Source organism: Phoca vitulina, unplaced genomic scaffold (assembly GCF_004348235.1).
Source record: "Phoca vitulina isolate PV1807 unplaced genomic scaffold, GSC_HSeal_1.0 scaffold8, whole genome shotgun sequence".
NCBI lineage: Eukaryota > Metazoa > Chordata > Mammalia > Carnivora > Phocidae > Phoca > Phoca vitulina.
Genome location: NW_022589711.1, coordinates 43,789,324 through 43,802,862, shown reverse-complemented (window position 1 = coordinate 43,802,862; position 13,539 = coordinate 43,789,324). Strand labels below are relative to the sequence as shown.

General features: G+C 37.0%; 1 protein-coding gene across 1 annotated transcript in view; it reads right to left on the bottom strand.

The window, feature by feature from the left end:
• The window catches only part of EAF2 (ELL associated factor 2), a 48,490-nt gene that overhangs the window by 21,446 nt on the left and 13,505 nt on the right, over nt 1–13,539 (bottom strand). Inside the window, exons 3-4 of the mRNA XM_032406146.1 lie at nt 4,383–4,519; nt 1,887–2,032 (exon numbers count right to left, since the gene is read on the bottom strand). Coding sequence (XP_032262037.1) covers nt 1,887–2,032; nt 4,383–4,519 — 283 coding nt within the window. The remainder of the gene's footprint in view (nt 1–1,886; nt 2,033–4,382; nt 4,520–13,539) is intronic.

Here is a 13,539-nt window from a genome sequence, read left to right as displayed (position 1 = left end):
TGAAAAATTATTGTATTCCTTTGATGGTGTCGTGTTTCCTTGACTTTTCATGTTTCTTGTAGCCTTGCATTGATGTCTGTGCATTTTATGAAACAGTTACTTCTTCCAGTAGGTAAAAAGAGCAATAATGTTGATGTCCTCTTTGGTTTAGTATTTCCAAAAAGTTTTTAAGATACAAAAAATTTATGGCTATGTGAGGTTTTCAGCTACCATCTAGATCAATTTCATAATTTTACAAATGAGGGAACCTAGGTCCAAAATGGACAAAAATTAGCAGCTTTTCAGGGGCAGAGCCAAGTCTACTGACTTTCAGGTCAATATTTTTCTAGAATATGAATACAAATATCAAGGAGTTGAACAAAAAATTTTTAATCTTTTTATTTTAGCAGGTAGTCACCCTGGCTTAGCATGCAGATACAAACATCTCAAGGTAAATTCTTATATAAAATTGGATCTTATGTTTGGATCATGGTAACTTATCCTCTACAATACAAGGCTTTTATTAAGGTCTCTGCTAAAAAACAAGGAGGGATTTCTTCTTGTACTGTAAAATTATTGTTGAAGATACTATACATATACAGTTTAATACTCCCTAGAACAGGTTCCATATGATTAATTCCTTTTAGATTTAATAGCAGGGAAGAGTCTGATTCTTTGGAACCTGTCCCTTGGATAATACAAAATATGCTACCTAGGTCTTCATTTTTGCCTTAGTGGCTAGGAAGCTCAGATCTAAATTTAATGTTTTAATAATTAGTAAATATTTAAGTAATTTTAAATAATTAGCAAATCCTTTTCCCTTTCAATATCTTGATTTTCTATTACAGTATTTTGTTATATACATGTATAATCATAATTCAAATCCATTTTGGAAGTAGATATAATAAAATAAAATAAAACAAAAATAAAATAAAATAAAATAAAATTCAAGATCCTTAGTAGTAACAAAGGTTTTAAGATTACATATTCTTTGCTCACTAATATGATGGGGAAGTAATACTATAGTGGGCTTAGAAGGGAGCAAGTGGAATTGGAGAGCTACATGCAAATTATGAAGGAAGAGTGCAGAAGCAAATATACTTTGTGATGAGGTGATCAGAGTTTTACTCCTACCAACCTGAAGCTAAAAAAAAAAAAAAAAAAGGAGATTTAAGTTTCCTTACTTTCAAAAGGACTATACCTCCCTAGAAACACCTTCTTGCTGGGAAGTGAGCAGCAATTCAGAAGAACTTACTACATCTTATTACATCTCCTCACTTCACTATTGGTTTAGTGACATCTTAGATATCTACAATCTGGCTATACACAAAGAACTTCGACAGATGCTGTGAGGAATTCAACTTAAATCATCACAACTGTCAAAAATCAAACAATCATCACAGCTGTCAAAAAGAAGAAAACTTGGGGCGCCTGGGTGGCTCAGTCGTTAAGCGTCTGCCTTCGGCTCAGGTCATGATCCCAGGGTCCTGGGATTGAGCCCTGCATCGGGCTCCCTGCTCAGCGGGGAGTCTGCTTCTCCCTCTCCCTCTCCCCCTGCTTGTGTTCCCTCTCTCACTGTGTCTCTCTCTGTCAAATAAATAAATAAAAATCTTTAAAAAAAAAAAAAAAAGAAGAAGAAAACTCCACCACAAACATCCAAATAGCCACTTTTTCCCCCTGAATAATAAATAAAAGATATAAATTCTGTTCTATAGATACAGTCTTACTGACAAAATACCCTAAATCAAAAATCACACTCTTCCCCCAGAAAAACCCACAATTACAAAAAAATATTATGCTCTCAATGACAGTTCAAAGCTAGTCCCCTCGTTAATTAAAATGAAGAATTTCACCTAACATTTCTTAATAATTTCTTACAAGGGGCATTATGCACACTTCGATTTTACCTCTTTCAATATCATCCATTGGAGATGCTGGGGACATTTTGTCTTCAGATGGAGAATGTTTCACAAGATTGGGAGTCCTAGCTGAAGTCCGCAGGTGTTGCTGCTGTTGCTCGAAGCGATACTGAATTTTACTACTTCCTTCAACTCTGCAATTAAGAATATCAAAGGTTGAAACAGGGATGATAGAAATTTAACAACTGCAACTTACAAAGTTACTAAAATGGACACCTTATTCTTTTCCCTAGGGATCCTTAAAATGATATTCAAAAATTAAAACATTAACTTAGTTCATTATTTAACAAATATTTATTTAACAAGTACTTATTGAGCCCTACTTATATGCATGACATACACACAGATCCAATGGGGGATACAAATGTGGATAAAAACAAGACTACTGCTCAAAACTGAAGAGATGAGACATACACAAATTACTAAAATAAACGGAAATTATACAAAAGTGTATAACAAATACAACATATCCCCTAAATTCATTTCTGTTAAAATCAAATCACTTTCACATTTTTCATTCCTAACTTTAAGACATGTTACTAAAGGAGATTCATATACTTTCTTTCAAATACTTTTAAGAGTATATAATACAGTTATGCTTGACTTCCGTATCTTCCATTTCCAGTCACCAAATCCCATCAGTTTCTACCTTCACAGAGTGTTTAGAACCTCACTGTTCTTTTCATTACCACTTCAAAAATCATAGTTTATGCATTTTTCTGTTTCCCACATTGTTTCATTTTACTCAACTTTTTTGGTGGATTAACGTTTCAAAAAAATGTAAGCATGTCAATCTACTTATACGTGGGCACAGAAACAAATCTCTGCTCTATTCAAACAGCTCTTACTCACTGGCTCCAAATAAGTCAGATAAATTCCTGCCTTCAAACTTTGCCTACAACTTCATGTTCTCTTTGATCAATTATTTTCCAAACTTTCCTACTAATAAAAACTACTGGGGCAGGGAGGGGATGATAAAAATAGAGCTTCCCAGGGGCCTTCTCTGATCTGATGCTGGATTTGGGAACTCATATTTAACAACCACCCATGGTAATTCTTATCATAAAGTATGTTTGGGGGAAAAAGCCCCAAATCTTTTTTCTTTTTTAAAAAAGTTTGTATTTAAATTCTAGTTAGTTAACATACAGTGTAATATTAGCTTCAGGTGTAGAATTTAGTGATTTACCACTTATATACAACACCCAGTGCCCATCACAAGTGCCCTCCTTAATCCCCACCACCCATTTAACCCATTCCTCCAACCACCTCCTGTCTGGTAACCATCAGTTTGTTCTCTATAGTTAGGAGTATGCTTCTTGGTTTGCATCTCTCTTTTTTTCCCCCTATGATTGTTTTGTTTCTTAAATTCCACATATGAGTGAAATCATGTGTTATTTGTCTCTCTCTGACTGACTTATTTCACTTAGCATAACATTCTCTAGCTCCATCCATGTTGTTGCAAATGGCAAGATTTCATTCTTTTTTATGGCTGGGTAATGTTCCATTATAGATATACATATACCACATCTTCTTTATCCATTCATCAGTTGGTGAACGTTTGGGCTGTTTCCATATTTTGGCTATTTGTTGATAATGCTGCTATAAACATCAGGGTGCATGTATCCCTTTGAATTCTTAACCTTTCAAGGCATCAATAAGGACTCCCCAAATGCTCCAATCAATAATAACTTCTCCCTTCCTTTAAGTCCTAGAACAATTTTTTTTAAAGATTTTATTTATTTATTTGACATAGAGAGAAATAGCAAGGGCAGGAACACAAGCAGGGGGAGTGGGAGAGAGAGAAGCAGGCTTCCTGCCAAGCAGGGAGCCCGATGTAGGGCTCAATCCCAGCACCTTGGGATCATGACCTGAGCCGAAGGCAGACGCTTAAGGACTGAGCCACCCAGGCATCCCAGGCCTAGAACAATTTTTGTCTATGCTATTTTTATGGCTTTTAGTGTAGGTCCCTTACATTACATGATAATGCCCCACCTATTTGCAAACAAAACTTTGAGATAGCTATACTCTTACTGACTTTTTAAATGGAATGATCTGTTAATCCAATTAAAATGCAGACATTTTGAGGTTTAGTATTTGTATAAGAAACTTTCCTTTTTCTAGTGTCTTACATATTCTAGGTGCTCAATAAATTTTCACTAATGAAGATGAAATTGTTTTGGAGAGTGTATACTGGCTCTTTTCAGTCCAATTCTATGAAAGCATCTACAATAGAATAAAAGGTATACCTACACATACAGAAAACATTCAGAAACAAAAAGCTTTTATATATCATAGGAAGAAGTGGTAAAAGCTTTTGGCTAAGGATCCCTACCAAATTTAAACTTGGAAAAAGATTAAAACATTTTTGTACCACACAGAAATAATCCTTGTATAATAATGTGACTTAATCCAGTAATTTCTTTCACTGACATTTCCTTAGCAATTTATTTGTTGATAAAGCAATTTATTTCATTAACCACATACCTTGTTTTTTTTACAGTGATGTTGCTGCTGAGTTTTTCTAGTCGGCATTCTCCAGTGTCATGGTTAATAATTAAAATGCATTCCTTTAAGTAAGGTTTCTTTGAACCTTTGAAAACAGTTACTGGTGGAGTTGAACCCTGTTTAAAAGTTAATTATCATTACTTGAAATTTATCACAGAAATTCAGTTGGGAGGCCTTTGAGATCTTCTGTTTCTCAATCTATGTTATACTTCAAGTCACCTAACTTCCTAAGTTTATTACTCAGACAACAGGGATTCGTCATAAAAAAGACAGAGATGAAACAAAGCTGAGGTCTCAAACCTGCTATTATTGAGGAAGGGGAATAGAGGAAATACTTGCCCTAAAATTTGTTTCATTGGTCTACAACAGGCAATTTGTATTCAATTTTAATGCAGCCAATACATTTTACAGATAAGGGAACAGAAGCCCTGAATCATATTTCCTATGCATCCTCTTCTTCCTTCAGAAGTTTAGTTTTTTAAATCTAAAAATCTGGTGCTTCCCTATTCAGATCACCTATTACACAAAACCTCACTAATTAATTTTAGCATCATTAAAAGTGGGACAACCAGACATATCCTTCATGACGTGATATAAAAGAAAGTAAGCAGCATCACCTATAAAGTATTCTTGCCTAAACGCACACACACACACACAGAATCTAACTCTTATCAAGCCTTCAGATATAACTATCAGTTTACAGCAAATATAAGGAATAGAGGAAGAAATGAGTAAGATACCCCTAAATAGCAATCCAAGGACTCAAATTACAGTTAAGAGATTTGTGCAATATTCTTCTTAAAGATATTTGTATTCCTACTTAGAATACGTCTTAAAATTATAATACATTATTGTATTTTGAGTTCCTAAAGAATAAAGGACTGGATCATAATTTCTTTTCTTGCTCCTAGCACCTAAAGTACCAAACCCTTCACAGATACTAAATGGATATTGAATATGAACAATATGAACATTCTGATCCTGAGTAACAAGTTAAATAAGGTTTTCATAGTCTCTATACCTGCCTTCCACACTTTGAAAACGTTTTTAAAAAATAAAGTTTTTTTCCTTATTAAATTGAGCACCATTCCTATTTTAAACTTTAATTACTGCCTACTCCCTTATTCTATACCCCAAAAAAGGGGTATTAAAGTATTAAAGTACCAGGAAACTCCTAAGCGTATGACTAAATAACTATTGTGAGCAAATGAAATTTAAATTAGAGGCAGCCTGAAAGATAAGGACTCAGCCACCATAGAACTGGGGGTAGAGGGCTCCAGGAAAAAGGAACAGCAAATACAAAGGATCTGAGGCCAGAAAGATGAAGTGAGAGGGAAGGGGTGTGGGAAAGGGAGATGAGCTTGGGCAGATGGATGAGGGTTATATCCTGAAGGGTCTTGCTGGCCGTGGGAAGGGTTTGAGATTTTTTCTGCGAGTCATGAGAAGCATTTGGAGGCCTCTAAATAGAAGAATGACCATTTATTTATTTATTTATTGAGAGCATGTGAGAGCATGTGCGAGCAGGGGGAGGGGCAGAGGGATAGGAAGAGAGAATCCTAAGCAGGCTCCATGCCCAGCATGGAACCCAGCGTGGGACTGGATCTCAGGACCGTGAGATCATGACCTGAGCTGAAATCAAGAGTTTGATGCTCAACCAACTGAGCCACCCAGGTACCCCTGGAATTACCTTTTAAAAAACTGTCTTATATAAACATATGTGAACATCTATAGAGCTCTAGACACTGTTCCAAGTGTTCTGTATGTACAACATTAACTCATTCAATCCTCAAAACAAACAAACAAACAAACTACTGAATACATCCAATCATCTCCATATTTACTGCTATTACCCAACTTCAGAACCCAATCATCATCTCATCTAGGTTCCTATTATCCTCCGACCTACTCTCCTTCCAGTTTTATCCCCCATCTACTGACAGGGAAATCTGATCATGCCTGATTATGAATACCAGGAAAGGAAATTAATCCGTAATGGAAGGGAAAGGTACAATTGTACTCCCAAATAGGAGGGTGGAAAAAAGAAAGGAAAGAAGAGATGCTTAATGAAACTAATAAAATACAAATGAGAGAAAAATTAAAATAACAAACAAACATACTAAAGATGATAGATATAAAAATCAAGTACATCAGCTTTGAACTAAATGTGGATAGAATTCTCTTAATAAAAATAGAAAGTGTTGAACTGGGTTTAAAAATAAAACAGAATAGGGGCATCTGGGTGGCTCGGTTGGTTGAGCACCAACTCTTGGTTTTGGCTCAGGTCATGATCTCAGGGTCATGATCTCAGGATTGTGAGATTGAGCCCCACATCAGGCTCCATGCTCAGTGTGTGGAGTCTGCTTGGGATTCTCTCTTTTCTTCTCCTTCTGTCCCTACCCCTCCTCATGTGCTCTCTCTCTCTCTCTAAAAAATAAATTAACAAAAAAAACCCCAACAATATTCTGTTAACAAAAGATATACTTAAAACAAACTGTCAGCTAAATAAAAGAAACAGACACTGAGATTCCATGAACATGCAAATCAAAAGAAAGCAAAGGTGGCAATATTAATATTAGACAAGATAGTATTTAAGCTTAAAATAAAAAAAAAGGATTAAAAGATATATATGATAAAAGATATAATTCATTTAAAAATATAACTGTAATAGGATGCTAAAATAGAACCAGTCCTAAAATAAGCTGAGGTCCCAAGTATGTGGTGGGCTATTCTCTCATTTGAGCTAAATACTCAGTGGACAGAATCAAACCAGGTTCATCCTGGAAGGGATGTTGCCCAAGGGGGTGGTTTAGTGGCATAGTAGTGCATCTGACATATAGAATTTTCACAAGTCCAGCATTTGGGGGCTAAAGTCATAAGCAACCATTAGAGATGCATTTCCTGCGTAATAGTAAGTTAGTAGTAGTTGGAAGTTTCCAGTGGACTATTTCATTGAGTCCCACAAAAGTACTCCTCAAGATAGAGACAGCACTAAAGAATGCCAAACTTGGACAGCACCAATGACAAATCATAATAGTTACTTAAGTCTTTTCCCTTCAAAATTTAACATTTTGAAATTTTATAATAGTCAACTATAGAGCATTATTTGTAAGGAAGAGAGATTTGTAAATGTCCAATATTAATCAGTTTAACAGCCTTCATTTTTATTAGGTTCTTTTACTTGGTACTACCAAAGAAAATCCAGAAGAATGAAAATTAGAAAATCTACCCTATGAAGGAACTGCCAGAAACTGAAAATACTCTTAAAAGTATAGTATAATAAGGGGGGTGGGGGGATGGGTTAGCCCAGTGATGGGTATTAAGGAGGGCACGTATTGCATGGAGCACTGGGTGTTATACACAAACAATGAATCATGGAACACTACATCAAAAACTAATGATGTACTGTATGGTGACTAACATAACATAAAAAAAAGTATAGTATAATTAAAGTTCTATTTTATAGGATGACTTGTAGCTTCTAGTCATTTTTACCCAGATGATGAAAGCAAGTTCATAAAGAAAATAGAGAATCTAAATGCCTCAAACTAACAATCATTACATTTCCACAAAATTAAGAACTTTGGAGAAATGTAAACCTCCTACTTGTTAAAGAAGTTCTTTACTTAAGGGAAGAAAACCCACAAAGTGTATTTGAGAATGTAATTTCTATTGTTAATCACAATTGTTCTAGGACTGAATGGCCAGCGGAAAAAAATATTTGCTGTAGAAAGCTGGTAATTTTAACAATTCTCTTTCATTTCAGCTGTCTAAAAGGGTTATAAGATAAAGTTTAAATTCTTTTGCATTACAAATTAAGCCCTTTTTAAATTGATTCCTAAATACCTTTCCATCTCCCACTATGTCCCTAGTGGACTCCTTCTGATCTAGCCACAGTGGCTTACATGTAGTTCTTCAAATGTCACAGACTTTTTTGTTGCCTTGTCTTAGCCCATGTCTTTTTCTTTTCTCTGCCTAAAATGTCTTCTCTCTTTCCTTTACCAGGGTAACTTCAACTCTTCTTCAAGACAGCATACCCTGGCATCTCTTCTTTCTCCACTGAGTTCTCTTCTGCACTTCTGTAATATTCTGTGTATACCTCTGTGACAGTCCTTATATTTCTATATTTTAATCAGTTATTTCCTATCTTCCTCATTAAATGGTAATATTTTTCGGGACACTGACCGTGTCTAGTCTTCTGCTGTATTCGCAATAGCTACCTAGCATAGGAGTTACCACACAGAAGGCACATGTATATATGGCCCACCTGTCTATCTGTTTCTCTTTCTCATACACACATATACACACACAAATATTGGGACATATTCTTTTTGGATATATCTCTGGTGGACTGGTGGGGGGGATGTTACTTCTTCCCAAATTATTTCTTTGTTGTTTTAGAAATTTACAATTTGAAGGCTTGAAAACTTCCTTCTATACTTGTCATTCCTTAAAGAGATATTTCAATTGAGATCAAACCCAAACACATAGTGGATGGTAACTCTTGCTTAAAAAAGGATATGTGTGAATGAGAAAGTTTTATTAGTAAATGTAAGAATTCCCATATGCTTATAATAGAAAAGCGTGCAAGGAATGAGGATGGAAGGATTGTTAATTTGAGAAAAGAAAATTCTACATGGCAAAGAAGAACCCAGCTAAAGTTTTTTTGCAAACCAATCATCACTGATCAATAATCCTATAATCTGAAAGCAGGCTAGTGGTACCTGTTATCAACTTAAGGCTTTTCAATAACTTTTAGAATTAAGGGGATGGTTTAGGTTTTTCTTTAATAAACATCATAAAGCAAAAAAGCCTTAGACTTATGGGTACTAAATTTCCAAACTATTTTAGAGATGCCAGCTTTTCATAACAGAGTAATACAAAAGTTTATTCATCCACATGTCTCACACTGAATTGGTTGTTCATTTCCTTCAGTTTGTAAGGGAGCAAATGAGAAGTCTCCCCCACAAATTTAATTAACCTTAGGAAAACTTTCAGAGGCAGCAACTGATACAGTCTGACATAACAGTGGGGTCTCAATAAATAGTGTTGGACTGATAAAAATAAGACTAGAAGACCAGAGGATAGAAAGCTTGCTTGCTCTACCTCTAATCACAACAAATCATCTCATAAAGGCATACAAGAGAATGTCAATGAATTGGCACAAAATCATTTCTGTTAAAAAAATTAAACAAAACAAAGAAAAAAAAAATCTCAGTCCAGTGCTTTCTCTGTATGTTAAAATATAAAGTTACAGTCTTTGTGTTCTCTGAGAATAGATCAAGTCAGCATAAAAGAAAAAAAAGAAACAAGCTGAATGCAAAGAAATTTCTAACTCAAAAACTGAGAAAACTAGAGCAACAAGTAATTTGTCTATTTATGTAAATAGTATTTGACAGTGTTACTTGGAATCACCTAGAAATTTTTTAAATGGACAAAACTTTGGTTAAAGCCTCCCTGACCTAGCCTCTTTTCTAACCCATTCCCCAAACTATTGCTAAAATCACTCTAAAAGCACAAATCTGATCATGTTACTACTCTGCTTAAAAACCTCTAATGGTACTCTAATACCTATGGAATAAAGTCGAAATTCTACATTAGAAGATAATATATTTTTCACAGTCTGATCCCAATCTACCTTTCCAGACTCTACTATCAATCATTTTTCATAATTCTGTTATTTATCTACTATATTAATTCATTTATTCCACAAACTTCTTGTTTTTCTCTATTAGAGCCTTTTATATACTGTTTCTTTTGCCTAGAATAATCTACTCCCTTTCTGCCTGATGAAATGCTACTTGCCCTTTAAGGCTCAGCTCAAATAGCATCTGCCTTGTGAAGCCTTTCAAGATTCTACCAGGCGGCGAGGCGGAGCAAGATGGCGGAGGAGTAGGAGACCTAAATTTCCTCTGGTCTCAGGAATTCAGCTGGATAGGGATCAAACCATTCTGAACACCTACGAACTCAACAGGAGATCAAAGAAAAGGATAACAACAACTCTCTGAACAGAAAAGCGACCACTTTCTGGAAGGTAGGATGTGCGGAGAAGTGAATCCGAGACGATATTCAGGAGGATAGACGGCGGGGGAGGGGGCCTCCGTTGGCCGCTTCTGGCAAGTGATAGAGCCTCAGAGCACAAAATCGGAACTTTTAGAAGTCAGCTCCGCTGAGGGATGTTGCTCCAGTGGCTAAGCGGGGGGTGGAACCCTCGTGGGACAGTGTGGTCTCAGGACCCTCAGGGTCACAGAAAGACCAGGGGTGCCTGAGTGCAGCAGAGCTCCCAGGTATCGGAGCAGGGAAGCCGGCTGCAGAGACGGAGCCGAGGCGCGGGCTCTCAGCTCGGGGTTGCCATAAACCATGATCCGCAGCACAGTCAGGCCACTGCTCCTCCAGCAGGGACCCAACAAGTGGCAGATCTGGGGAGACTCCCCTAACTCCCCTGGGAGGAGCAGCTCGGGAGCACACTGCAGGGATTTGCTGGGTTTGGAGACTCCACACCGAGTAGGGTGCCAGAGATAGAAACACGTGGTCACAGGCCAGGTGAGCATGGAGTGTGGCCGGAGACCGGGGAGATGGGAGTGATTGACTGCTTTTCTCTGGGGGCTCACTGAGGAGCGGGACCCCGAGTTCTCGGCTCCTCCAGGGCTGAGATTGGGAGGCCACCATTTTCACTCTCGGCCTCCAAAGCTGTACAGAAAGCTTGGAACAAAAGCTCCTGAAAGCAAACCCAAGCAGATTACTTAGCCCGCACTGGGCAAGGGCGGGGCAATTCCGCCTCCAGCAAAGACATTTTGGGAACCACGGCAACAGGCCCCGCCCCCAGAAGATCAGCGAGAACAGCCAGCCAAGACCAGGTTTACCCATCAATGAGAACGGCAGAACTCCAACGCTAGAGGAATAATGCACATAGAATCCATGGCTTTTTTACCATGATTCTTTAGTCTTTCAAAGTTAATTTTTTTTTTTAAGATTTTATTTATTTATTTGACAGAGACAGACACAGCGAGAGAGGGAACACAAGCGGGGGGAGTGGGAGAGGGAGAAGCAGGCTTCCCGCTGAGCAGGGAGCCTGATGCGGGGCTCAATCCCAGGACTCTGGGATCATGACCTGAGCCAAAGGCAGACCCTTAACGACTGAGCCACCCAGGAGCCCCTATTTTTTTTTTTAACTGTCTTTTTTTTTTTTGAATTTTTCTTTTTCCCTTTTTCAACCAACATCTTATCAATCCCTTTTTTGAAAAACATTTTTATTTTTCATTTTTAGAGTCATATTCTATCCCTTCGTAGTAGTTACCCTTATTTTTGGCATATATATATATAAGTTGTTCTCTCTTTAAAATTTTGAGATAGTTTCTTCTAACAGATCAAAATATACCCTAAATCTCTAGTGTGTGGTTTTGATCTACTCTCCTGCCTGATCACATTCTCTCCCTTTTTTTTTTAAATCCTCTTCTTTCTTTTTTCAAACAACTTATCAATTCCTTTTATAAAATTTTTTATAATTTTCATCTTTACAGTCATATTCCATCCCTTCATCATATCCACCCTTATTTTTGTACATATATAAGTTTTTCTTTCTTTAAAATTTTGGGAGGCACTTTCTTCTAACAGACCAAAATTCACCCAAAATCTAGTGTGTGGCACTGATCTATGCACCAGCCTGATCACATTTGATCATATTCTGGTTTTTTTTGTTTTGTTCTGTTTTTGTTTGTTTTTATCTTTTTCTTTTTCTTTTTTCTTTCTTTCCTTTTCTTTTCCCCCCAGCTTCAGGTCTTTTCTGATTTGTTTAGAGTATATTTTCTGGGGACGTTGTTACCCTGTTAGCATTTTGTTCTCTCATTAATCTATTCTCCTCTGGACAAAATGACAAGACAGAAAAAATCACTTCAACAAAAAGAACAAGAGGTAGTACCAACTGCCAGGGACCTACTCAATACGGACATTAGTATGATGTCGGATCTAGAGTTCAGAATCATCACTTTAAAGATACTAGGTGGGCTTGAAAAAGCATGGAAGCTATTAGAGAAACCCTTTCTGGATAAATAAAAGAACTAAAATCTAACCAAGTCGAAATCAAAAAGGCTATTAATGAGGTGCAATCAAAAATGGGGGTGCCAACTGCTAGGAAAAATGAGGCAGAAGAGAGAATCAGTGATATAGGAGACCAAATGATGGAAAATAAAGAAGCTGAGAAAAAGAGAGATAAACAACTACTGGATCATGAGGGCAGAATTCGAGAGATAAGCAATACCATAAGATGAAACAACATTAGAATAATTGGGATCCCAGAAGAAAAAGAAAGAGAGAGAGGGGCAGAAGGTATATTGGAACAAATTATAGCAGAGAACTTCCCTAATTTGGGGAAGGAAACAGGCATCAAAATCCAGGAAGCAAAGAGAACCCCTCTCAAAATAAAAATAGGTCAACACCCTGACATCTAATAGTAAAACTTATGAGTCTCAGAGACAAAGAGAAAATCCTGAAAGCAGCTCGGGAGAAGAGGTATATAACCTACAATGGTAGAAACATTAGACTGGCAACAGACCTATCCACAGAGACCTGGCAGGCCAGAAAGGACTGGCATGATATATTCAGAGCACTAAATGAGAAAAATATGCAGCCAAGAATACTATATCCAGCTAGGCTGTCATTGAAAATAGAAGGAGAGATAAAAACCTTCCAGAACAAACAAAAACTAAAGGAATTTGCAAACACGAAACCAGCCCTACAGGAAATCTTGAAAGGGGTCCTCTAAGCAAAGAGAGAGCCTAAAAGCAACATAGACCAGAAAGGAACACAGACAATATACAGTAACAGTCACCTTACAGGCAATACAATGGCACTAAATTCATATCTTTCAATAGTTACCCTGAATGTAAATGGGCTAAATGCCCCAATCAAAAGACACAGGCTATCAGATTGGATTAAAAAACAAGACCTATTGATATGCTGTCTGCAAGAGACTCATTTTAGACCCAAAGAAACCCCCAGATTGAAAGTGAGGGGGTGGAAAACTATTTACCATGCTAATGGACACCAAAAGAAAGCTGGGGTGGCAATCCTTACATCAGACAAATTAGATTTTAAACCAAAGACTGTAATAAGAGATGAGGAAGGACACTATATCCTACTT